Genomic DNA, 26,862 nt, shown 5'->3' with positions numbered 1-26,862 from the left:
CCGCTCTACCAAACTTGCTGGTTCTCCCTGACCCTGGGCTCGGGCCCTGCGCGGCCGCCATTGGCTGGCAGCGCGGAGCGGCGCTCTCTGACTGGCGGCGGCGGCGCGGCCCCGCCCCGGCCATGCCCAGCAGGCTGCGCTGCGGGCGGTGCCGGGCAGGTCGCGGCGATGGCGGCGGTGAAGCTGTGAGCGGGCGGCGCGGGGCCACCATGATCATCGAGAGCGTCGACGCGCTCAAGTCCTGGCTGGCCAAGCTGCTGGAGCCCATGTGAGTGCGGCCGGGCGGCCGGGCGGAGCGGGGCGCGGCGCTGCCCGCGGCCGGGCCCGGCCCAGGCGTTGGGGCCCTGCCCCGGCCCGGGCCCGGCGCGCCGGGAGTGCGGGACTGCCCAGCCCGGGGTGCCGGGGCCCTCAGTGTGCAGCGGGCAGCGCAGCTGGAGAGGGGTTGGAGCACAGCGCTGGTGAGCAGCAGCTGGGAAAGGGGCTCAGCCTGGAGAAAATGAGGCTCAGGGAGAATTTCTGGCTCTGCACAGCTCCCTGACAGGCGGGGACAGCCGGGGGGTCGGGCTCTGGGAACGGGGGACAGGGACAGGAGGAGAGGGAACGGCTCAGGGTGGCCGGGGGAGATCAGGGTGGGCAGCAGAAGAATTGCTTAATGGAAAGGGTGGTCAGGCCTTGACAGGGAGGTTTGGAGTCTCACACCTGGAGTGCCCAAGGAAGGGCTCAGGTGGCGCTCAGTGCTCTGGGCTGGGTGACAAGGTGACATCAGGCATAGATTGAGTTTGGCGGTCTGGGAACTCTTTTCCAAGCTTTGTGGTTCTGTGTGCTCCCAGCTGCTGCCCCATCTGTGCTGTCCATTTCAGTCCCAGCTCTGTCACCTCGGAGCAGAGCCAGGGGCTGCTGCAGGAGCTAAGAAAACCGGGAATAGTGCTGAAACTGGGGGAACTCTGCAGTTCCATCCTGCTGTGCTTCCAGTGGCAGTGGGACTGGGATGGATGGAACTGGGAGAACTCTGCATTTCCATCCTGCTGTGCTTCCAGTGGCTGTGGGACTGGGATGGATGGAACTGGAAACTCTGCACTTCCATCCTGCTGTGCTTCCAGTGGCAGTGGGACTGGGATGCAGTCAGCATGGGTCCAGGTCATATTGTGCATTTAGTGGGTTCTGCTAGCTCATCCTGGCTGCAGAGTGGTGCTGGGTTTGTGCTGGTGCCCAGCTCTGGTCACCACAGCTGCTGCTGGGTGCCTGGCCAGGCTGAGCTCTGCTGTGAAGTACAGCCAGGGCCTGGGAGAAGAGTGTTCAGTTGCCTTAGATCTGCTCAGTTGCCATCATTAAGTATTGGGCTTTTGGCAGTTCTTCACTATTTTCTTTTCCTCTTGTTACAATTGTGTTTCTCTGGTTTTTGGTCAAACCCTGCTGAAAATCTCTAGACTGGAGCATGACTCCTGCTCCTCCACTTTCCCTGCCAGCTCCAGTCAGTGTCCAGCATTCCTTGGGCTTTTGAGCTGCCCTGTGGAATGAGAGGCAGGAAATCAAGGAACTGGTCAGGAACTCTGTAGTGGCACTAGAGGGACAGCACAGGCTGGCTTACCTGGGGGAGTGCACTCACCTGTGTGCTCCTGTACTCTGGGATGGGATGGGGTGCTTGGGAGGGACTGGCATCTGGAGGAAGGAAAGGTGATGGTTGTGAAGTGAGGGATTGTTTCCTCTATTTGAAATTGAAGATTTATTGTCAGTGGGTGAGGGCCCCAGCACATCACACACAGTGTTATTTCTGTGTATGTGTAAGAATTGTAAAATCTGTCAATTTGTGGTTTCTTTGTTCTTAATTGCTCCATTTACCCTGGCTTTCAGAGGAGGTTGGATGTTGTTGGAGGCTATATGAGACCAGAGCTGCTTGATTGCTGCTCATTGAGGATTTTTATTTCCAACACCTGTTGCCCTCTGCTTGGCTGTTTGCCTTTTGCTTGTTTTCTGGATCTTTTTCTTACTTGAGATTATTCTGTGGTATATATACTCCAGAATTTTTCTTTATATTTCCAGAGTTACTGTTCTCAGAAAATACACAATAATCTCTTTAAGTGTTAATTTAAAAAAACCCAAAAACAAACTTCTGAATCTTTTAGGTTTCTGCCCCCAGCTGATATCTGGCATCTTCACCCTCTGAGAGGCCAAAGAGGAGGTGTCCCTTAGTCACACTGTTACTGTGTTTCATACCTAGGGTGTTCCTAGCAGCTCAATAATGACATCTAAAGCAGTATCCAGTTTAAAGATTAATGGTGAGGTGTCACTGCACAAAGTTGGTGTCTTTGGTCTTTGTGGAGCCAGACACAGGTGAGGGAGCATGAGGAGAGAAGCTGGGTCAGTAATTGCTCCCCTTTAGGTGTTCTACCAGCATTGACAGGTTACTGTCAAATATGGCATGGAAGTATCCTTGAGGAGGAAACCCCAGCACATCAGGTCTGTGTGACCTCTGTGATGTTTTCTGAACTCCTTTATAACAGTATTTTAATTTTTGAACACAGTTTAATCCTCAGTCCTTGTGCAGTGCCCTCCCTGGCCCCACAGTGCTCTGCTGTGCCTGTAGAGCCATGAGAGGTGTGCCTGCTGGGCCAGGAGGAGGGTCAGCACCAGGGGCTCTGTCTGGGCAAAAGAGAGCAGCTCTTCCCTCAGCAGAGCAGAGAAGGGGCCCCTTTGTCAGGTGCACTCGAGGGGCTCACAGGCAATTCAAATACTGGGCTGTGGTTGCAGAGAGCCCTTTGCTGCCTCTATGCAGCCGTGCAGCCCTGCAGCAGTGCAGCCATGCAGCAGTACAGCTGTGCAGCCATGCACCTGTGCAACAGCTGTGCAGCCCTGCAGCAGTACAGCTGTGCAGCCATGCAGCAGTGCAGCCATGCAGCAGTACAGCTGTGCAGCCATGCACCTGTGCAACAGCTGTGCAGCCCTGCAGCAGTACAGCTGTGCAGCCATACACCTGTGCAACAGCCGTGCAGCAGTACAGCTGTGCAGCCATGCAGCAGTACAGCCATGCAGCCATGCACCTGTGCTACAGCTGTGCAGCAGTACAGCTGTGCAGCCATGCACCTGTGCAACAGCTGTGCAGCCATGGAGCTGTGCAGCCATACAGCAGTACAGCTGTGCTGGTGCTGGGTGTGAGCCCTGCAGCCCAGGGGTGTTGCAGGAGCTCTGGGGCTCTGCAGTGACCGTGCCCCAGGTCACATCCTGCAGCAGCCCAGCCCAGCACAGCTCACTCTCTCTCTCTCCCCAGATGTGATGCAGACCCCTCTGCCTTGGCCAACTATGTGGTGGCCTTAGTGAAGAAGGACAAGCCTGAGAAGGAGCTGAAAGCTTTCTGTGCTGACCAGCTGGATGTCTTCCTGCAGAAAGGTGTGCTGGCCACAGCTGGATGGGAGGAGGGAGGGAGATGCACCATTGCTGCCTTCAAAATCTTTCTAGCCATGGATATTTCCTACAGAGTTTGCAGGAATGAAGATCTTATGATTAAAAAAATAATAATAGTAAGACAAAGTCGTGTAACTTGGACTTCTCACAGTGGGTGGGAGGAAATGTTCCTAAATAAAAGCAATTTAATTTAAAGTGTCAGCTGTGTTGCCAGAAGCTTCTCTGACAGGTGTTTGGTGACTTTTGGAAACCTGGTCTGTGTTAATCCTTCAGACTGCTGGGAGCTTCACATGTGGCAGTTTGCTTCATAGTCAAGGGTTTAAACACCTGAAAGTCTGACACTCACTGGGGAGGTTATTGTGCATTTCTTGTGATGTTGAACTGCTGATGGGGGTGTTGAGAATTATTTACTCCCATAAAAATTGCCCTGAAGAGGCTGCTGAGTGTAGCTGATGGAGCTTGTGGATAGCTGTGGACTTGTTCCTTGGTCACAGGCTCCAATCACCTGCCCCTTAGAGCAGGAGAAGTCTCTGTTCCTGTCTGTGGTATACCTGAGGAGTTTCTTTCTCTAAATGAGCAGCCTCAAGTGCCACAGGTATAATTCCAGCTCCTTCAGTGGAGCTAATGCTCATTAATCTGAGGTGCTGCTGCTGCAGGCAGCCCACCTGGCTGGCTGTTTTCAGGGTCTTCTCTGGTAAATGTAAGCATGCACTGAAATGCACATGTAACAGAGTGTTCTTGTGTTCTGTATCCTCAGAAACTTCAGGGTTTGTAGATAAACTTTTTGAAAGTCTGTACACCAAGAGTTACCTTCCTTCTGCTGAGCCCACAAAAGCAGAGGCAAAGCCTGCAGGGCAAGAGAAAGAAGAAGTCAAGGAGGAGGTAATGTTATTTATTCTGTCTGCCTTTTATTTTCAAGTTAGCACTCCTACATTTGTGAGGCAGAATGTGACACAAAAGTATACTGTGTTGTGACTAAGTATCTCTGTGTCCAAAGAGCATGGAAAGTGAGTGTTCAGACAAGAGCATTTTACATCCCTTTGCAGAGTCTGCCTTCCATCAAGCACTCAGAAATCCTATTCACAGCTCTGGCAATATCAGTGGATAATTACTTGGAAGGGTTTGAGAGGGAGAAGCAGCAAAAGCATTCCAAAACATTTCCAATTTTGTATGTTCTGTGAGGAAAGAAAATTTCTTAAAATGTGTTCTGTGATGCTTAAAATCATTGAAATATGTCAGCCTCTGTATTAGAATAATTACTTTGGAAAGTCAGCCAACTGTTTTGTATTTTACCTTGATTTTAAGTTCTGTTGGCAAAATTGAAAGCAAACAGATTTCTGAGAGAAGGTGACAAATAATTGCAGTAATTATCAGTCAGCCAAACCCAGGTCAGCCCAAACAGATGCAGGTCCTTATTTATCCTAATGTGGTTCATCAGGTGATTAAAATTAAAATTGCTTTTTACTTTTTTTCCTCTTTTCTGATGTCCTTTTTTACCTGAGAATGTGGCACAGAGTTATGACAGTTTATGGAAGTAGTTTTGCTCATGTGGCAGTTTGTAATTTGAACAAGACCTTCCCTGTAAGAGCTTTCCCCTCTGTTCCCAAATACTGTCATAGTTTACAGAAAACCCTGCAGAACCACCTTCCATTGACTTAGCAGTGCTGTCGTGGGGGCAGAGGAGGTTTGGGGGGCTGGAGGGCAGTGGCAATAAGCAAAAGCAGATTCTAGGACAGCTTTATGGGACAGCATTGCAGAATTCAGGACATGAATTAGTTACTTTCACATCAGCAGGCCCTGCAGGATGTGTCATGAAGCTCAGTGTATGCTGTGATTCCTGCACATGGAGGCCCCAGAATTAACCCCACATGGAATAACAGTGAGGTCAGGGCTGAGGGGACCCCAGGAGCCTTGGGATGCACCTTGTGCTGTGAGCAGGACTGCAGCTGGAGCTCTCCAGAGCCCTGGCAAGCCAAGTCTTGAGGATTCCTGCCAGTTCTCCCCAGATAATCCTGTTTCACAAGGATGCAGGAAGCCTTCCTTTTGATTTCAATTGAAAAAAAGTCTTTTTCAGTGTGAAATGGCAGCAGAAGAGCAGAATGGGTCAGTGGTTTGCAGTAGTGGTGCAGCTGACAGACTTCTGAACCTGCTGTGGTGGAGGCCAGCAAGAAATGTGACCAGTTCCACCGTGGGAGCAGGTTTTTGCCTTGAAGCAGTTATTTGAAATGTCAGCTAGTGACTTCCCTACCCGGAGGGTGACTCCAGACTTTATGTTTAAAGGTTCAGGAAATACCTCACTTGTAGAATTGCTTATGCTACATAAGGCAGTAGAGTGGGGAGAGATTTTGTATTTCATGAATCTTATTTAGAAACAAAACATCAAAGTGGTTTTATTTAGGGACATCTCTTCTGCAGAAAAACGTTTGAGACCAAAACCCTTCAACAGGCTCTAGTGCTTGATTACTCACAGTGCTTGAGTACTCTGAACAAGTAATACTTGGGTGTTGTTCTCTTTGGGGTGCTGTCTGTAACTTGAACTACATTTTGGTGTCATGTTCTTCATTACAAAAGTGATATTTATCCTTGTTTGGTAGTTGTGTGTTAAACAGAATTTTCAAGAGTCTGTTGAGGAAGAGCGGGAGAGCAGGAAGAAGAAGTATTCCAGTCCCCAGAGGAGCCGTGGAGACTCCAGTGAGCAAAGGTTAGCTTTGAGCCACAATATTAAGAAATTTTTCTGTATTTGCTGTCAGTCTTTGTGGTTTTTTTTACCTTGTAGGTAGTGATTTTTGTGAAAAATAGGGATTTTCTCCTTCCTTTGAGTGATACATTGTGCCTGTGCTGATCACGTGCATAAGGAGCCTGCACAAGAAGTTGCCCTCTTGTAAAAAAGTGATAGTATTCTTCAAATTACAATTCCTAGGAGTGTCACCAGTTCCATTGTTCCCTTTGTTATACAAATTAAGAACATTTTTGGGGTCTTAGGGTCTGTTGTTCACACCATGTCAGCATCACTTCTAAAGGCTGGTTTGAGCATCATGACTGTCTCACCTTGCTGATTCCTACTCCTGCTTCCTACAGACCAGTGAATCAGCTTTAAGATCCTGTAGTGCTCTGTGTAATTTGTGAAATTGTGACTGCAGTGTTTCACTGCCCAAATTGATGGGAAGGATGGACAGTATCTTTGTGTTGCAGGTCTCTATTTAAATTTTGTTTCTCCTGTCACTGATTCGATCTGTTTGTGTCCCCTAGGTCCCGAGAGAAGAAGCGGGATGACGGGAAGTGGAGGGACTACGACAGGTACTATGACAGGAGTGACTTGTACAGGGAGAAGTCGGGCTGGCGCCGGGGCAGGAGCAAGAGCCGCAGCAAGAGCCGCGGGGTGAGCCGGAGCCGCAGCCGCAGCCGGGGCCGCAGCAAGGACCGGGACGGCAGGAGCGGTGAGTGCGGGGGCTGCGGGGACAGCATCCTGCAGGGACAGGGCCCCTGCTGCAGGGACAGCATCCTGCAGGGACAGGGCCACTGCTGCAGGGACAGCATCCTGCAGGGACAGGGCCACTGCTGCGGGGACAGGGCCACTGCTGCGGGGACAGGGCCACTGCTGCGGGGACAGCATCCTGCTGCAGGGACAGGGCCACTGCTGCAGGGACAGGGCCACTGCTGCGGGGACAGCATCCTGCAGGGACAGGGCCACTGCTGCAGGGACAGCATCCTGCAGGGACAGGGCCACTGCTGCGGGGACAGCATCCTGCTGCAGGGACAGGGCCACTGCTGCGGGGACAGGGCCACTGCTGCGGGGACAGGGCCACTGCTGCGGGGACAGGGCCACTGCTGCAGGGACAGCATCCTGCGGGGACAGGGCCACTGCTGCAGGGACAGCATCCTGCAGGGACAGGGCCACTGCTGCGGGGACAGGGCCACTGCTGCGGGGACAGCATCCTGCAGGGACAGGGCCACTGCTGCAGGGACAGCATCCTGCAGGGACAGGGCCACTGCTGCAGGGACAGCATCCTGCGGGGACAGGGCCACTGCTGCGGGGACAGCATCCTGCAGGGACAGGGCCACTGCTGCGGGGACAGCATCCTGCAGGGACAGGGCCACTGCTGCAGGGACAGCATCCTGCGGGGACAGGGCCACTGCTGCGGGGACAGGGCCACTGCTGCGGGGACAGCATCCTGCAGGGACAGGGCCACTGCTGCAGGGCCAGCATCCTGCAGGGACAGGGCCACTGCTGCGGGGACAGCATCCTGCGGGGACAGGGCCACTGCTGCGGGGACAGGGCCACTGCTGCGGGGACAGGGCCACTGCTGCGGGGACAGGGCCACTGCTGCGGGGACAGGGCCACTGCTGCAGGGACAGCATCCTGCAGGGACAGGGCCACTGCTGCAGGGACAGCATCCTGCTGCAGGGACAGGGCCACTGCTGCGGGGACAGCATCCTGCAGGGACAGGGCCACTGCTGCAGGGACAGCATCCTGCAGGGACAGGGCCACTGCTGCAGGGACAGCATCCTGTGGGGACAGGGCCACTGCTGCAGGGACAGGGCCACTGCTGCGGGGACAGCATCCTGCAGGGACAGGGCCACTGCTGCGGGGACAGGGCCACTGCTGCGGGGACAGCATCCTGCAGGGACAGGGCCACTGCTGCAGGGACAGCATCCTGCAGGGACAGGGCCACTGCTGCAGGGACAGCATCCTGCGGGGACAGGGCCACTGCTGCGGGGACAGCATCCTGCAGGGACAGGGCCACTGCTGCGGGGACAGCATCCTGCAGGGACAGGGCCACTGCTGCAGGGACAGCATCCTGCGGGGACAGGGCCACTGCTGCGGGGACAGGGCCACTGCTGCGGGGACAGCATCCTGCAGGGACAGGGCCACTGCTGCAGGGCCAGCATCCTGCAGGGACAGGGCCACTGCTGCGGGGACAGCATCCTGCGGGGACAGGGCCACTGCTGCGGGGACAGGGCCACTGCTGCGGGGACAGGGCCACTGCTGCGGGGACAGGGCCACTGCTGCAGGGACAGCATCCTGCAGGGACAGGGCCACTGCTGCAGGGACAGCATCCTGCTGCAGGGACAGGGCCACTGCTGCGGGGACAGCATCCTGCAGGGACAGGGCCACTGCTGCAGGGACAGCATCCTGCAGGGACAGGGCCACTGCTGCAGGGACAGCATCCTGTGGGGACAGGGCCACTGCTGCAGGGACAGGGCCACTGCTGCGGGGACAGCATCCTGCAGGGACAGGGCCACTGCTGCGGGGACAGGGCCACTGCTGCAGGGACAGGGCCACTGCTGCGGGGACAGCATCCTGCAGGGACAGGGCCACTGCTGCGGGGACAGCATCCTGCGGGGACAGGGCCACTGCTGCAGGGACAGGGCCACTGCTGCGGGGACAGCATCCTGCAGGGACAGAGCCACTGCTGCCTCCTGAGTGCTCCAACAGGCAGGAAGTGCCCTTGAGAAGTTGGAGAAAATTCTGATAGCTTTGTGTTCTTGAAATTATTAAGATGCTGTTCTTCAGAGCAGAGCAATTAAGGGGTTTGTTTTCCTCTTCACTAACCTCTTAATTTATCCACAGGTGTATTCCTGTGGATATCAGTAGCTCATAGTTTTGTCCTGTGCGTTCTGACAAAGCTGTTGATTTTATTCGTTTTTCCTCCTAAGGACTGAATTTTTTGCAAAGCAGTGTTTCGTTCTTTCATCATGTTACTGTGTATTTTTAGAGAAGGCTTCTTTGCAGCTGCAGGTGGTTACCATATGATTGTTCTTTTAGGGCTAGGTCAGGTCTGTCGGAAAAGTAAGTGGCACAGATTACAGCATTCCACGCACCTTGAGACCGCGTTAGTTCAGGGCAGAGGTAGGTTTGTTGTTTCAGGCTTTTGCCCTTCTTTCCTCTTTAAAACAGAGCTGTAAACCAGAAAGAAATTAGTAGAGTAGTAAAACGTGCATTTTGCAAAGAAAACTTTGATATTTCTGAAGTTAAACCCCTATTTACGTTATACTTAGTTATTACTCCATTATTAAGACTGAGCTCCTTCAAGAACAGTTCACTGTGCAGAATGCTGAGTATTTCAGGGAATGTGTTATCTCTTGCTCATGTCTCTGACATACAGAGCAATACATGAAGGCTTTACTCAGCTTTATTTTTTTTAAACAGAGCACCGAGAGAGAGAGAGATCAAAATACAAGAGTGAAAAAAATGATGTTGAAGGCTCATATAATCCAGTGTCTGCATCTCCCAGTAAATCCTCTGAGCAGTATTCCTCTGCACAAGCTATTCCCACTGCTGTAACTGTAGTTGCACCTGCACACCACCTTGAGAGCACCACAGAGAGCTGGTCAAATTACTTCAACAATCACAGCAATCCCAGTTCATTTGCTAGAAACCCTCCTCCTAAAAGAAGATGTCAGGATTATGACGGTAACTGTTCCTTAGTTTTCGGTTTTGTGACTTATTTCCATGTTTGTGACTTTGTATTTTTTTAATGTATTCTCTGCAGTGGTGTGAGATGTGTACCTGGTATGTAACAGATGCAGAGATGACTTTTATTGTACTGGAGAAATCCTAGTCTTACTGGATGCAGTTTGCTGTGCTGTGACAATTGCTGGATAAGAGCATATGGAGTTTTTTCACAGTTCTCTATATGCTAGACAAACCTCAACCACTGGCACTCCTGGTGCAGATTGTGGTGTGCTTGTTTAAAATAAACCATAGCACTTCTGACTACTTTTTCGACAGCTTTTATGATGAATGTGTGTAAGTTTGCATGATTTTATGAAAGTTTGCTCTAATTTGAATAATTGTGTGAAACCTTACCTTACAATATAGTAACGTGTCAGTGGGTGCATGTTTTCTTTAGTAAGAAATTCCATGAAAACCTGCAGTGTTACCAATGGCTGAGACCCACATTTGTGAGGTGAAGTGTCCTGTTTTGCAGAGCGAGGCTACTGCGTGCTCGGCGACCTGTGCCAGTTTGACCACGGCAACGACCCTTTGGTGGTGGACGAGGTGTCCTTGCCCAGCATGATCCCGTTCCCGCCGCCGCCGCCGGGGCTGCCGCCGCCTCCAGGGCTGCTGCTGCCGCCGCTGCCGGGGCCGGTGCGGGGCCTGCGGCTCCCGGTGCCGCAGCCGCACACGCAGCCGCCGCCGCCCGTGGTGCTGCCCGTCCCGCGTGAGTCACTGGGGCAGAGATCCTGTGCTGTGTGCTGTGTGTTGTGTGCCAGTCACTGCAGTGACCAAATTCAACCGTGGTGTCAAACTGCAGTGTTCAACCATGGTGTCAAACCGTGGTGCTGCCTGTCCCGTGTGAGTCACTGGGGCTGAGATCCTGTGCTGTGTGCCAGTCACTGCAGTGCCTGAATTCAACCATGGTGTCGGACACAGTGTTCAACCACGGTGTCAAACTGCAGTGTTCAACCATGGTGTCGGACACAGTGTCAAACCGTGGTGTTAAACCACAGTGTCAAACCACGGTGTCGGACCGTGGTGTTCCTAGAACTCCAAACCAAATGAAATCAGGCAGGGAGTGGAGTTGGGGATCTCTCAGCAGTGGTTGCATTGGTCACTGACGCTTTCTAGCCAGGGTTTTTTCTGCTATACTGCCAAAAATGTTGCAATAAAGTCTCCTAGAGCTTCTAATAAAGTGGTGGTGCTCCATTATCTACCACTAGAAAGCAATTCATTATTGACACATTTAAAATCCTTCTTAGCACAGCAGTGATCTGAGATGTTGAGCCTTTTGTGTTACCTTACTGCATCTTATAACTCTATATAAGAAACAGCATATTAGGGGCATGCTTAATTCTGTTTCAGTGCTGTCTGTTCCAGGGACAAAATAAATGCTGTGATAATTGTGTCCAATATCAGCAATTATGAGATGAGGAATAATTTGATACAGGATTAACTCAGAACTTTTTCTGAGCCCTTTAGCTAGTGGAACTGACTTGCTGTGAGAATGGACAGTGCTCAGGATGGGCTGTAGTGTCACTTGGGGTCCTTTTTCATCACACAGTCTGTAGGGATGTCTATGTATGTGGGGAAACCCGAGTACAATCAGGTAGAGAGCTGCAGTCTAAATACTGCTGATGTGATCTCTTGCTCTGAGCAAGTCTTGCCTCTCTATGCCAGAGCTGAGGGAGGAGCTGCTGTGGTTAAGGCATCTCTAGCTCTAGCAAACCACTGGGGAAGAAAAGACTCTTTTCTTCTCCCTTAAAGCTTTGTCTCTCCTGAGAAAGAGAAAATGTGCTGGAACTAGAGCAGCTTACCTGGACAGGCTTCTCAGTTTACTGTTACTGCAGTGGATTGGACATGCTTACAGCTCTCAAAGCAGTGCACGAGCACAGCAATGAATGGTTTGCACATTTGGAGCTGTCAGTGTGTGATCTGTTGGTCTGTTCTTGCTGTCTTTGCAGGACCTCCTTTGACCCAGTCCAGCCTGATTAGCAGCCGTGAGCAGCCGGGGACGAGCGCAGTGCCCAGCCTGGCGCCCGTGGGAGCCCGGCTGCCTCCCCCCCTGCCCCAGAACCTGCTCTACACCGTGTCAGAACGTAAGCCAGAGCTTCTGGGGCACTGTGTGATGGGGAAATTGCCTTTTCTCTGATGTGTCATTAGACATGATCATCTGTCTTCCTCCAATATATACAAATCTAAAAAGAAGTCTGATGGCTCTCCCTGGGTCAGCCCATCATCCATTATGGAATGGAAATGGAAATGGAATGGAATGGAATGGAAATGGAAATGGGAATGGAATGGCAGCAGTGCTCTGTCCTTCTCTGAGCAGGAGCACTCTGGGGAGCTCTGGCTTTCATGTGCTCACTGCAATCCCATTCCTTTCATCTTCAAGCCATTCTGTAGGACATTGTAGGTGAAAGATAAATCTGCAAACCTGTAACTGCTGTTTAACTTAGGCTTTATTCCTCTCCTGTTTGGACTAACACAGATGAGAGGGGTTGTTTTTTTTTTCCAAGCTGTATGTCTCAATAGTCTGTACAGTCTTCATAGGCATCAGTACTTTTTCTAATCTTTTTCCAGAATCACCCTAGTTCTAGCTTTCTAAAAGTTGTTACCTTTCACTGGACATGGCCTCTTCCTAATCAAAAAAATTTGGAGTATGTTTTTACGAGGGAAAATAGCAAAATACCTGGAAAGTCCTAGATTGCTCAATTTAAACACAACAAATTTTATTTCTTCAATAATTAAAGGATTAATGGCATTTCCATGTTCTACATGACCAAAATAAGATAATTAAATGTCAGTGGTTTACAATATTCTCATCTGGGGGTTTTTAACATAAATATTCTGAATTTCATTCAAAGAGGGGATCTAGTTCCATTCATAATCTGTGTCATTTTATCTGTGACTTCCATGCTTTTCAGAACTTCAGACACTCAAATTTCTTACTAGTTAATCTGTTCAGTTATCCCCAAGTCCTGCTGGGTGTCACCATCTGATCCTTTCAGCTCCAAGAGTTCTAGTGAGTGATTCTGCCTGTTGGAGCTCACAGGGCTTCACAGTAACTCTGTTCTCCAGATGTTCTGTGGAGATTCTCGTGTCTGTTCTTGGACTGTTGTGGTAACAGCTGCTGGTTGCCCTCTTGCAGTCAATCATGTTCTAAGTCAGGGAAGAGGAGCTGGTTCAGCTCCTTTGAGGTTAGAGAAAGTTCTTGTTTTACAGTGTCAGGGTGGAAATTGTGGGGCATCTGTTTTTGACTGTAGAGTTGTTTTTGTTTGCCACAGAATAAGGAACTGAGATTTTGGAGGGATCATGTCTGTCAGGTTCCCCTGTACAGGCACTTGTTCTGTTTTGGATGTACTGTTCCTGTGGAGGCTCTTCACAGACTTCATTCATTCTAGTTCTTGTACAGCTTTTCCTTTTTAAGGTTAAAAAAATGCATTTTCCTCAATTTGGACCTTGGGCTGGAGGAGCAATAGGAGTCAATTCTGTCATCCTGTATTCTTGTGGTGACCCCTTCTAATGAAAATGATCATTAGTACCTTACCTAAGCTAGGCAGCTGATCTCACTCTTAGATAAAGTGAATTCAGTAGGTAAGTATTGGTTCTATTACCTCATTTCTCAGCTTTCTTTGATTGAAATCATTTAAGTATGTTCTTCACCTGAATTCTTTTCTGAAGAGAATTAGACTGTTGGGCAGCAAGGGCTGGAAGTCTCTTTACATCTTAGACTCTACAGTATAAGTGCTGAAACCAAAGGGTGTGTTGTTGCCCTTAGACACTGCCAGCTGTTGTGCAGCTGTCACTGAGACCCCTCAGGCCCTTCCAGGCTGGATCAGCAGTGCTCTGTGTTGTGACCTCTGTGCTTGGACAGACAGTTCCAGAATAAGAACCAGAGCAGGATGTGTGCAGATAGGCTAGGCCTGAAGATCGGGTTTGCAGAGGCCTCACAGGTTGGCTGTACCACCTCTCCTCTCTTCATCCAAGACAGCTTCTGACTCTTGGACATCCCTGCACTTCCTTGAAGGAAAATAACCCCGAGTCTTAAACTCACTTGCAAAATTCTGTCGTTTCTCTCCTTTTTTTGTAGATACATATGAGCCAGATGGCTATAACCCTGAAGCTCCTAGTATTACCAGTGCTGGTAGATCTCAGTATCGGCAGTTCTTTACGAGAGCACAAATGCAGCGTCCCAATCTAATTGGCCTAACATCTGGGGAGATGGATACAAACCCTCGAGGTAGGAAGGGTTCTGCTCATTGCTTTGCTGTTTTTATCCAGGATCATCAACACCTTTCCTTCTTTTCAGGCTGAAAGCACTAGTTTTTCTCAATGATCTAGTGTTTCGTTTTTTTGGACATTTCTACCTTTTTTAAGTGCTAACATGCTCATATTAAGGTCAAAGCAACCTTTTTGATTAAAAATAGCCACTTGCTTGGGAATGCCACAAGGGTTTTGTTGGTTGGTTGGGATTTTATTCCTCTTAAGCCTGTGAAGCTATTTTCCAGGTGGTGGGTGCCCCTAGAAAGAGAAATGGTGCCCAAGCTGGCTTTACAGCACAGTCTGCAGAGTGCTTTTGGTCAGCCATGGGCTGATCCAGGCTCCTTGCCGTGGCTGTTGTGGCAGTGCAGCATGGAGCTGTTGTGGCATGGTTTGGTGCTGCATGGTCTGGCTCTGGCAGCCAGGTGTTCTCTGTCAAATGAACATCACAGGTGTCATTCCAATTTCCCAGCTCATGGGAATCCCAGTCTGCACTTAGGTAATTCCTAGCTCCTGCCAGAATGGATGTGGCTGCTCTCTTGGTGGTGATGTGTACAAAGGATCTTTTAGGAAAGGGCTCTTCAAAGTTTAGTTTTGGTAGCAAAACTTACTTTCTCCCTTGTGTTTTTCATGCCCTGATCCTTAAAACCAAAGATGTTAAATTTTGAGTTTTATTGTTATACTTCAGTATTTCTTACTCAGTAGGTAAGAAAGAATTTTTAATTTTATTTTCAGTATTTCCTTCCAATGACTCATCTCATAAGGAATATAGTTAAATATTATTGTAGAAATTGCTGTTTGCATCTTAATGACTGGCACAGAGGCAGGCTTGGGGATTAATTGCTGCCCCTCAGGGTCTCTTTGGGAGCCCATCCCAGGGGTGAGTGCTCAGTGGTAGGGCCTCACACAAGTTGTTTTACTCTTTGTCACAGGTGTGAAAGACTTGCTCTCAGATCATCCTCCAAAGTGAGGATGCCATGCCCAGAAGTGCCCAATCTCTGTTTTCACCAGAGTAACCAGCAGAGCCCTGGCTTATATAAAAGCCATAGGAATTGCTGTATAACTCAGACTTCTTTTTAGGAGTTGAATATTTGGCATTGACAGGAGACTAACACCAAGGGCATAATCTTGAAAAGGTTGCAAATCAATTTCTAGCAAACTTTGTGTAGATAGAATTTGTTTCAAACTTCAAATCTAATGTCTCAAAAGAGTGTAATAGTTGTGATTAAGAGTTTGTGGCTGAAATCTGGCTGGAGGGCTGGTTGTGAATTCAGCCCCTGCCCATTGCAGAGCTCTACCATAAAGCCTGGGGTCCACCCATGGTTCTTTTCTTCCTTTTCTGTTCTGTTGGGATTTGGTTGTTTTTTGGTTGGTTTTATTTTTTTTTTCTTTCTCTCTCTCCTTTTCTTGCAGAATCTGAGTTTTTAGTACCTGAAAAATGAAGTTTTAGCATTTTTTCTTCAAGCTAATACTAAGCTTTAGTCAAAAGCCATCCCTCTCAGCTGGACCATGTGTGTTTCTCTCAGGATGTTTAGTCAGGCTAGGGAACAATCTGAGTGATTTTATTCAGAAACAAAACTGACCACTTTGGTAACATTTTCCTAATGTTTATATTTTTAATCTGTTCTGTTCTGCTGTGTGAAAGCTTTTCCATGTGTGGTGGAATAACACAGGCCTTTTCCCTTCCCTCCAGCTGCCAACATTATCATCCAAACTGAACCTCCCATTCCCATTACAAATAACAGCAATGTCACTAGAGTTGTCCTGGAGCCAGACAGCAGGAAAAGGTCTCCAAGCAGCCTGGAATGTCCACCACTGAAGAAACCCTGGTTGGGAAAGTAAGAATTAGCTAGTTATTAACTCCGATGTACTCAATTGCTGTCAGTGCTGTGAACATTGCTGCTCACCAGTCTCTTGATTTGGGATGGTTGGCTCAGAAAGTCTGTGCCCACATAATGTGGGGGCTAAACATGGGGTCAGGGGAAGCTCTCTTCTGTTAGTGCCTAGAGGGTGCACTTTTGTACTTTTTAGGGGGAAAATGCCATTTAGATGTGTGTTAACCTTTGCTGCCTTACTTAGGCACACATGTACTTATCTGAACCCTTCTTGTTCTTCTTTTCTCTAGGCAAGTAAATAACAACCAGAATAAGCCAGGGTTTTTGAAAAAGAATCAATATACTAATACAAAATTAGAAGTTCGAAAAATTCCACCAGAACTGAACAATATTACACAGCTCAATGAACACTTCAGCAAATTTGGAACTATTGTAAACATTCAGGTAAGAAAGCCAAGTCCAGTTTTATGTCTTTGTGTGGGTATTTTATTCTTCCCTGAAGTCTGCTTAATACTGCATGGTGATTTGAAAAATCTTAAAGGAGACAAATTGGGAGAAGAGGTAATCGAGTTCAGAGAAACTTTGTCTTGGTCTACTGTGTGTTATTATCTTAAATCTGTAAAACATATTGGCTTCTGCCTTCATGATGCTTAATTATCTTTGAAAGGCTAAACCAGCTCAGGTTTTTGAGCAAATTGTGCATAACTTTTGAAAGAGATGATCTGACAGTTTTGTGTGATAATCTTATGGTATTTGATGGTCAGGATTTGACAAGCATGCTGCAGAAGAGTCTTTATCTGCTTCAGTTTGTTACCACTTGGCATCCTAGAACTCTGAGTACATGATGCTCTTGGTGGAGGAGGCTTATTCATTCATGCATTCATTCATTTAAATGTATATAGACTTTGCTGCAAGTACATGTAATGTTTGCCAAAGCTACTTTGCTTTAATTACCTAGAATGTCTTACCAGTGTTTTGAGCTGTTATGCACTGGATACCCAACTCATCATTGCAGGTTTTTGTGGGTGGGTTTGCTGATGGCTGAAATGTTTTTTTCCTTGACACTAAAGCGTTTGTGGCCTGTTGCTCCAGGTTGCTTTCCAGAACGACCCCGAGGCCGCTCTCATCCAGTACGTGAGTAACGAGGAGGCAAGGAAGGCAATCTCCAGCACGGAGGCTGTGCTGAGCAATCGCTTCATCAGGGTGCTGTGGCACAGGGACAGCGAGCAGCAGTCCCCCCTGCTGCAGCAGCAGCAGGCAGCCAGCCCCCAGGGCCTGCAGCACCTGCAGCAGCAGGCACTGGCCACACCTCCTGCTGGGAGTGCACACAGCAGCCTGGCCAAGGTACGGGGGCAGCAGTGTGCAGAGGGGTCTGCAGGGGAGAGCAGGGTGTGTGACCCTGCTGCGGGGGAGAGCAGGGTGTGTGACCCTGCTGCAGGGCACAGCAGGGTGTCCCACCTTGCTGCAGGGGAGAGCAGGGTGTGTGACCCTGCTGCAGGGCACAGCAGGGTATTCCACCTTGCTGCAGGGCACAGCAGGGTGTGTGACCCTGCTGCGGGGGAGAGCAGGGTGTGTGACCCTGCTGCAGGGGAGAGCAGTGCAGGGGAGAGCAGGGTGTGTGACCCTGCTGCGGGGGAGAGCAGGGTGTGTGACCCTGCTGCGGGGCACAGCAGGGTGTGTGACCCTGCTGCAGGGGAGAGCAGGGTGTGTGACCCTGCTGCGGGGCACAGCAGGGTGTGTGACCCTGCTGCAGGGGAGAGCAGGGTGTGTGACCCTGCTGCAGGGCACAGCAGGGTGTCCCACCTTGCTGCAGGGCACAGCAGGGTGTCCCACCTTGCTGCAGGGCACAGCAGGGTGTGTGACCCTGCTGCAGGGCACAGCAGGGTGTGTGTCCCACCTTGCTGCAGGGGACAGCAGTGTCTCACCTTGCTGCAGGGCAGAGTGCCTCACCTTGCTGTGTTCATACCCATGCATACACAGGTGATGAACAAGCCCCTGGCATCGGGTGCTTACGTCCTGAACAAAGTCCCGGTGAAAAGGCGCCTTGGAGCAGCAGGGGGGAGCCAGCCCGAGCTCAGCCAGCCTGGGGCTGGGCTGGAGGAGTCTCAGGTATGTTGAGTGGACCATGGACATGCTCTCAGGTACAGCTTTGGCTTGTCAGCCAGGAAGGAACAAGCAGAGAGAACTTGGGAGTTGTTCCCACTTGGTTCTGTTCCTTTTCTGTAATGTTTCATGCAGCCATGGTCAGTAACTTCTCCCTCCATCATTCACTGTGTGTATGGAATAGGGACAATGACTTTAGGAACTGTCAGCTGTAACACTACTAGTGTTGTAAATAGCATAAAGTATTTTTGGCAGTGCTTGGTAGTAAACAAATCTGTCAACCTGTATGTGAGACCAGCATTTTGTTGACAAATGTAATGGCTCTCCCAGTAAATTTTGAGCTTATGCTGTGCTTTGAGAGCAGTGCTAGAAGCTTAGAGAGTATTTGTACCCAAAGTTCAAGCCAGTCCTGTTCAATTCACACTGATACCTAGTGCAGCATGTGTTCTGGGCCATGGGGAAGTCCTTTCAGGGAAGGAAGCATGGAGTGGCTTTTGCTGCCTTACTTGAACAGGAATTGGGATGTTGGGCTGTGACTGCAGGGCTGAAACTAAGGCAAGTGCAGATCATCCCCTCCAGCTCTGTCTTGGTGGGAATTGGGATGCAAAGGGAGTCTGTCATGGAGAAGGAAAGACAGTATCTTTTTCAGAAATCCTTTTAACTAATGTTTTTATCCATGTGTTTTAATTAGTCTTTCTGCCTCTTTGCACAAATCTGGACATCTGAGTTGGTGCTTCAGAGATCTGCTGAAGTTCCCTGCTGGTGTATCATGGTCACTTTAAAATATTCCATATTCTACTGTGTGTTTTTTTACTGTTTCAGATATTTCCTACTTCTACAAGCCACTCAAAAATGGTTTACAGTTCTTCAAACTTGAAGTCAACTCTGAAGTCTGGTGCAGGGTCTAAACCTCACGACGTGCAAGAAGCCCTTAAAAAAAAGCAGGTACTTAATGCTTGATGGCTGACTGTCAGTGTAAGGAGCAGAGAGCTTTAAACACAGGGTTTGGTGGGCACCTGAAACCTCAGCTCTCCTCTGCAGCTTTGTATGTGGCTCTGGAGTTGGTCATTGTAATGGGATGCTCTTGCAAACACACGTTGGGGTAATTGTGTGGAGTGTCCTTCTGGGTTGTCTTATCAATGCTCTTTGCCATTTTGGGCTTTCTGGGTTTGCTTGGTGTTTTCTGGATTTAATCTCTGCAGCTGTGAGGCACATGCATGAGTACACAGAATGTTTCTTAAGAGGTGTCTGAAGGGAGCAAAATGTTAGTAAAGTACCTTACAGCAGGAAATTGGCATTTTAAAATTTTTTATTTATTGAATCAGCTGCACTTCATACTTGTGCTTTTTGCAGACAGAACTTTTGGTTGTGGATATCACTTCCATAGCTTGAAGGGGAGTGTGATCTGTATGAGTACATCTGTGATCTCTGTGACTGCATATAAGGCTTGACTGCTTTTTACTGATGAAAAGTACTTTCTCCTCTTACAGGAGGCAATGAAACTCCAGCAAGATATGAGGAAAAAGAAGCAGGAGATGTTAGAAAAACAAATAGAATGCCAGAAAGTAAGTCTTGGATGTGGCTAGTAAATGCATTCTGATTTTGTAGATACCTGTCTGTTCAGGACTGTTTTTTCCTGGAATTTCATGTTCCTATTCCTTTATTATTGTATAGATGTTGATATCCAAGCTGGAGAAAAACAAGGCCATGAAACCAGAAGAGAGAGCAGAAATTATGAAGACTTTGAAAGAGCTAACAGGAAAAATATCTCAGTTAAAGGATGAATTAAAAACATCATCTGCAACCTCCACACCATCCAAGTTGAAGTCTAAGACAGAGGTATTTATTATGCAGCACACATGCCTGCTTGGTTGTTGTAACTATTTCTATGAATATGTCTTAAAAATGCAGCAGCATTATATCAACACACTTACAAGCAGCATTTTAATGTGAGTGATAACCATGGACAAACCAGCCATGGTTGAAGGAACTCCATGACCTAGTTTTGCTTGTAGCTCTTTCATGCTTGTTCCAGTTCTAAAGCAGAGAATTCTGGGTCCTTCAAAAAATGGGGTGGGACCACACACACACATGAGAGGCAACCAAAGCAAAACTGAATTTAGAGAAAAGTGTGTCTGGCTGTTGTGTCCTGATCTGTCTGTGTCATTTACACCAAGGTACTCCTGAAGGGGAATAAAACATTGCAAGTGTGCCTTACAGTTCTGCCCTTCCTTGTCTCTTCCCACCTCTTTTCCTGAAGGCCCAGAAGGAGCTGCTGGACGCAGAGCTGGACTTCCACAAGAGGCTGTCGTCCGGCGAGGACACGACCGAGCTGCGCAAGAAGCTGAACCAGCTGCAGGTGGAGGTGGGTGGGCTGTGTGCCCGGGGCTGGGCGAGCTGTGTGCCCGGGGGTGGGTGAGGTGGGTGGGCTGTGTGCCCGGGGGTGGGTGAGGTGGGCGGGCCGTGTGCCCGGGGGTGGGCGAGGTGGGCGGGCTGTGTGCCTGCTGCTGCTGTCTCTGTTCTGTGCCTGTTCCCCTCTCACCAGGCTCTGCTCTCTCCCCAGGCGGCTCGGCTGGGCATCCTGCCGGTTCTGTGCCCTGTTCTGTGCCCGTTTCTCTCACCAGGCTCTGCTCTCTCCCCAGGCAGCTCGGCTGGGCATCCTGCCGGCTCTGTGCTCTGTTCTGTGCCCGGTTCTGTGCCCGTTTCTCTCACCAGGCTCTGCTCTCTCCCCAGGCGGCTCGGCTGGGCATCCTGCCGGCTCTGTGCTCTGTTCTGTGCCCTGTTCTGTGCCCGTTTCTCTCACCAGGCTCTGCTCTCTCCCCAGGCGGCTCGGCTGGGCATCCTGCCGGCTCTGTGCCCTGTTCTGTGCCCGTTTCTCTCACCAGGCTCTGCTCTCTCCCCAGGCGGCTCGGCTGGGCATCCTGCCGGCAGGCCGTGGCAAGGCGGCGGCGGGGCGGGGCCGGGGCCGCGGCCGCGGGGGCCGGGGCCGGGCGGGGCAGAACCACATGGTGGTGGATCACCGGCCCAAGGCACTCGCCGTCGGAGGCTTCGTGGAGGAGGAGAAGGACGAGCTGGTACAGCACTTCTCTGTGAGTCTCACCTGGGAACTCATATCTGCTTCCTTTACTGCTGTGAAACCCAGCTCCTCTTAGAGCAGCACTAAATCTGAGCCTTGGCCCAAAAATACAAGTGCTACAGCACTGCTGCCTGAGGCAGCTGGAGTCCTCTGGCTCCCACTTCTGTCCAAAAAATCAGATTGCAGTGTCACTTCAGTACATCAGAGTTGTACCATGTGATTATGGGGATAGAGAACATTACTGCTGGTCCTAATGAACTTTTCCTCACAGAAATTTGGAGATATTGAAGATCTCCAAGAAGAGGATTCCCCATTAAGTGTTGTTGTAACATTTAAGTCCCGCTCAGAAGCTGAGAATGTAAGTAGAATCATTTTCACATATCTAAAATTAGAGTTTTTAAGTACTTGTGTCTTCCTTTGTGTTTTAGAATTCCAGAGGCTTTGATCCCCCAGTTTGAGCTTGATAGTGTTTGGTGCTGCTGCAGTAGTGCCACTGACAGGGAGGCTCCTGCTGGTGCTCTGAGCAGTGGCACAGCTGCATGTCCCTGGCAGTTGAGAGCTCTGCTCATCCTGTCACACTGCCGGGCCAGGAGCAGGCTTTGGCAGATTTGGGTGTAGCTGAAGTTGCTCTTGGAACCCTGAAATTGTGGTTTTTGTATTTGAGATCTCTGAATGCCTCTGTCTCACATGCTCTGGGTGTGGCTGTTGCTGTTTCAGTTCTTCACCTGACCCTGATGTAAATGTGTGCCTTTCACCTTTCAGGCTGCTAACCAGGGATCCCGCTTCAAGGACCGGCGGCTCCAGATCTCCTGGCACAAACCCAAGGTACCCTCTGTGTCCACAGAGGTCGAGGAAGAGGAGTCCAAGGAAGAGGTATGACAATCTCCTAATGACCTGGTCATTCTTACTGGAATCTAATAGCTGAGAGCTCTTAGTGCTGAAGAAACTTCATAAAAGATGTTTTTACAAATCAGGAGCTGAACTGGTTTGGAATAGTCAGATACATTTCCCGCAGTTTAAAATAGAGAAAACGGCAGGGGGGAAAAAAAAGACACTTTGTGGGTGGGCTATTAATTTGTCAGTGATGTAAACAAGCCTTGGGTTCTTTATGTGCAGGCTGCAAAGCCTTTCACTCCTCACTCTTCGTGCTCTGCTGTAGAAGTCGTGTGTTCTTCCCTGTAATTCACCTTAACACCTTAAGCTTTTAAATGTTACTTTGTTGTGGCATTTAACAGAAACCTTGTTTAGGAGAGGGTGAGTGGTGGTTTATTCCTGCTTCCTCTGAAGCTCTGCTCTCTCTTTCCTGACATGAGGCTACAGTTCTCACCCCAAAACTGGATGTAGTTGTGTGTGAGACACAGTAACACCCAACCAGGCCCCAGTGCAGCTGCTGCTGTCAGCTGAGATGTGTCCCTGGGCACTTGGAACTTGTGTCTGAAAGTTCATTTCTTCTCCCTCAGGAGACTGAAACCTCAGATTTATTTTTGCATGAAGATGATGACGATGATGATGAAGATGAGGATGAATCCCGTTCCTGGAGAAGATGAAACTTGATGTTCGAAATGTATAATTTTAGGAATATAGTTCAAACTACATCTTTTAAACGTTTATTTAAGGAAGTTGATGAGCCAAAAAGAGCTTTACTTTCTTTTCAAACCACAAGATTTACCATGAGCAGTTTGGTTTGAGAACATTTGGGACACAGAGCTGTGAGACTGAGCCAAAGGCCCAGAACTTCTTACAGGATTATCAAGCTCACCAGGGCGGTGATTTTTTTCTATTTAAGAAGGATTAAAAGTGGTGGGGGGGGGGGGGGAGGGTTGGAAATCAGTATTTTCTTGTCTTCTTTTTGTCACCTGTAATACCTTGTTTTGGGTTTTTTATAATGTGATTGGTTTGTTAGTTTATAATTGAAAAGATATTACAGGTTTTATTTAGCAATATTACGGGGTTAGGGGAAAGACAAACTTTCATTAAATATTATGAAAGAAAAACTGGCCTCATTTGCTCGTTGGAAAAAGGGAGCATTTTCTTTCCTGTGGAGTCTCATGTTGTAGGAATTACTTGTGGCTAGATTCTTAAATCATTTACTTCAGTATGTGTGACAGCCACACGATCTATGCTGTGCTGCTTTTTGTGAGAGGAGGTGGAAGAAACAATTTAACAGGGTATTGTTAGAACATTGTCCAGTTCCCTGTTTTTCCAAGTTGTGCTTCACAGAAGCCATCAGCAGGGACACACACTGGAGGGGATTTTCACTCCTTGGTTTCCTTGTCATTTCAGTGTAAGGCTCAGTGCAAGTCAGGCTGTTCATTGCATTTCAGTATTTGTGAGCAATGGAAGGAGTTCAGTCTTCCTCAAAAGCCTCTGAGTACCAGGCAGGAGCTGCTCTCCAGCCCCTGTCCCTGTCCCAGCTGTGCTCCAGGCAGAGCCCTGCAGGGTTCAGAGCAGGGGGGTCACCCACAGGACTGGGGGTCCTGCCCCAGCCCAGGGCCAGTGTCCTAACGGTGTTCAGAGCTGGGTGTGCAGTGGGTGTCCCTGGTGTGTCCCAGATGTGTCCCTAGTGCCCCAGGTGTGTCCCAGCTCAGTGCTCTGCTGTCCCTGTGCCCTGCAGGGTGAGTGCTGCTGGCACAGGGTCCCAGCCTGGGGCTGGGCTGGCTCTGGGCTCTGTGCTCGTGCCTGGGGCACCCAGCAGCCCCTGCCCTGCCTGCCCACTGGCCTGGCCACTCCCAGCAGGTTCATGTGCATTTCTGCAGAGCCAGCCCCGTGTCCTGCACAGCTCCTCTCTCTGGAGTGACACCAGTGTGGGCCCTGGCAGCTCCTGGGGAAGGACAGCCCCCACCCAACCTGTACCTGTGCCTGCCTTGGCTCTGGCTGTGCCAGGGCAGGTGCTGAGCCCCCTTTGGTCACAGCCCTGCTGCCTCTGCCCTTGTGCTGAGCTGGGGGATCCAGCCTCTGAAATGTCCTGTTTCTTGTCAGCTGAAGGGGATGTCTCCAGTATTCTGTCTCTTTCCAAAACTCTCCTCTTCCTAGAATTAGGACTGTCCTGCTAATGCTGAGATAAGTTCCAGGCATGAAGAAATGGAGGAGAAACCCACCCCATGAACTTACAAGAATGTCTTTCTCTTCTCCCATCAGCTCTAGGGGTTCTAATGTCTGTGGCACAGTGTGTATCTTGAGAAGTCCATTGCAGCAAACATGTCCGAGTCCTGACAACTTAAGGAAAGAGGGATCAAAAGGATTTATATATTTTTTTGTACAGAGTTTTTTCTTAAACTGTATAATTTTGTAAATATTTTGCTTTTTTGTGTACTAAAATAACCGGCGTATAGATTTCAATAAGAGTTGTTGTATTTTTGTATTTGGAAAATGAAAATTACAGTGGATTAATTAAGCTGTAAGAAAAATCGCAGTAGCCTTCAACACACACAGAATGGATTCCTTTTCATATGGTTTTAGCTCTGAAGTGACACTGGGGTGGCACTGTGCCCAGGTGAGGGCTCTCTGAGCTCCCCCAGCTGCTGTGTGCCCTGGCAGCCCTGGCAGCAGGAGGGGACTCTGGCACTGCCCTGCCTTTTGCCCCCTTGCTTTGGGGTGTGCTGCCTTGGGGCTGGCCTGCCTTGGGGCTCTGTGCTTGCACAGGCAGCAGGGCAGCACAGCTGAGTGACCATGGAGATGCTTTACTGGGAAACTCTCACAGCCCTTGGTGCCTGTGTGCCCCAGCCTGAGGTGAGGGGATGGGGAAAGGTCACTGTGCAAAGAACTCCCTCCCTTTCCATCTGAATTAACCTGAGCAAAATACACAAAACCACCTCAAATCTGAAACCAGGCCCCTGCTTAGGAAAACACCACTTTAACAAAATCATGTGAAAAGGAACAAAGATCCTCTTGGTGTATAGTAACCTTGTACTATAGTTTTTACAGATTGTGAACTTGTGTAATAGGATAATAGCAGATACTGTTGAATTTCTAATTGTTTACACATTAAAATTCATATATGTAATGTTTTATTGATTACAAGCCAAATTTCTAAGATGCATGTTGACTTTTTTGCAATAAAGTTATAGTATGGAATGGTTCAAGATTTAGAAAAGACAGAATTCTAACTGAAATAAATTGGAAGGAGAACCATTCAAAAAAACTACAACTCAGAAAAAGAGCATTATCACTTCTTTGGGGGGAAGTGGGTGTGTGAAGGGGGATTTGTGTGTGTCATGTGTGTGCAGGTTTGGTTTAGGTCAGAGCTGAGAGAGGAATCTTCCAAGTGCCTCAGTGCCCTGAGCAGAATGTGTAAGACAGGTAAATAAATGGAGGGGGGGAGATGGGCTGGGGGGGTCAGTGAGGGCTGTTTGACATTTGAGGGGGCTCAGAGTTTAACAGAAGCTGGAAGTTGTTCAGTCCAGGGTGGGTTCCCAGGCTCTCCCAGGTTTGTCCTGGACTGTTGCATACAAATCCTGCCAGTTCTGGCTCTCTGCAGACTGGGGTGAAAGATAATGGATTCTATTATTAACTTTATTCTTGGTCTTTGGCCCTTTCCCCAGTTCCTGTTCTTCCCTCCTGCAGCCCCTCCCTGTTCCTGCTGTGTCCAGGTGCTGGAGGGGGATTTAAAACCTGTGCTTCTCTCCTGTGCTGCTGAAGAGCCTCTCCAGGACAAACCTGAGGCTTTGAGACATCCCAGTGCCAGGAGCTGAACTTTGGAATCTGCCCCAGAGCCTTCTCCTGCCCACAGCCAGCAGCCAGCTCATTCTGCAGGAAGCAGCAGTGTCCTTCAGCAGACAGATCCTGACAAGGAGCAGGAAAGGTTTGGTATCCAAAGCACTTCTGCTTCCTATTCAATTAACATTCATTTTAATGGGAAGAGGTATAAAAGAATTAGGAGAGGAGTAGCATTTGTGTGTGTGGCTTTGGATGTGTTTTCCCTGCAGCCATTCCCAGTGAGATCTGAGAGTTCCCTGAGCACAGCAGCAGCAGGTGGGGCAGCTCTTCCCCAGCACGGGCTGCAGTCCTGCCTGTGGAGGAGCAAATGGCTGCAGGACTACTGGATCAGTCACAGGGAGGTGAATTGTTGGTGTAATTGTCAGGGCAAGAATCTCTGTTGTCTCCAGTGGAGGCTGTGTGGAACACAGCACTCACTTCTGGAGAGGGTTCCCAGAGGTGGCAATCTAATTTTAACTCATTTCTGCAGACAGGGGACCCAGTTCTGTCCTCTGGAGCAGGTTCTGTAACGTGTTTGGGCCTTCACTGCTGAGATCCTGACACAAGGCGTGATCAGAAGGGAAAAATAAGTTTGTCTGATGTTTTTCTGGAGGTTTTTATATTCTTCCACCACTTTATTCCATGACAGACTTAGAGCTGTGATGATCAAAACTGCACAAACTAGAGCACTTTCTTTCTCTCTCTCTCTCCCCCCAGGATGATTCCACAGACAATTTTCAGTGGCTGCTTGGTCTCAGGTAGGCAGGTTGCTGCTGGGGGCAGGGAGCAGACAGGGAGAGCCTTGGCAGGGTAGGGTAAGGCTCCTGTGCCAGTGCTGCCAGATGCCTCCTTCACTGGGGCTTCCCTCTTTCTCTCACAAAAAAACCCAAAACAAAACAGGTTTTTCACTACTTTTTCATGGCATCTGGAAAACACATCTTTTGGCAGAAACATCTCTTGGATTTGAAGTTCCAAAATATGTTTTACCTGGTCAAGAGACTTCATCCCAAATGGAGCCCACGACAGGGGCTGCCAGCAGTCAGTGCCTC

General features: G+C 49.3%; 1 protein-coding gene across 4 annotated transcripts; it reads left to right on the top strand.

Moving 5' to 3' along the window:
• Window positions 1–144: 144 nt before the first annotated feature.
• RBM27 (RNA binding motif protein 27) lies at window positions 145–25,259 on the top strand. 4 transcript variants are annotated; one of them, XM_056502492.1, is made up of 22 exons: window positions 148–268; window positions 3,266–3,384; window positions 4,157–4,281; window positions 5,994–6,100; window positions 6,649–6,836; window positions 9,167–9,250; window positions 9,551–9,814; window positions 10,332–10,565; window positions 11,806–11,940; window positions 13,935–14,084; window positions 15,798–15,942; window positions 16,230–16,383; window positions 17,032–17,283; window positions 17,920–18,048; window positions 18,865–18,987; window positions 19,533–19,607; window positions 19,717–19,881; window positions 20,303–20,407; window positions 20,946–21,131; window positions 21,390–21,476; window positions 21,881–21,991; window positions 22,579–25,259. In XM_056502492.1, exons 1-22 carry the CDS (start codon window positions 210–212, stop codon window positions 22,663–22,665), a joined length of 3,084 nt encoding a protein of 1,027 aa, XP_056358467.1. In that variant the 5' UTR covers window positions 148–209; the 3' UTR covers window positions 22,666–25,259. The 4 variants fall into 4 exon arrangements, with proteins under 4 accessions (XP_056358468.1, XP_056358472.1, XP_056358467.1 ...); XM_056502493.1 differs by lacking the exon at window positions 9,167–9,250 and having other exon boundaries at window positions 145–268; XM_056502494.1 differs by lacking the exon at window positions 13,935–14,084.
• The last annotated feature ends 1,603 nt before the right edge of the window (window positions 25,260–26,862 follow it).

Source organism: Oenanthe melanoleuca, chromosome 13 (assembly GCF_029582105.1).
Source record: "Oenanthe melanoleuca isolate GR-GAL-2019-014 chromosome 13, OMel1.0, whole genome shotgun sequence".
Taxonomy (NCBI): domain Eukaryota; kingdom Metazoa; phylum Chordata; class Aves; order Passeriformes; family Muscicapidae; genus Oenanthe; species Oenanthe melanoleuca.
Note: the sequence above shows the minus strand (reverse complement) of the source record. Positions and strands in the feature narration are given on the sequence as shown.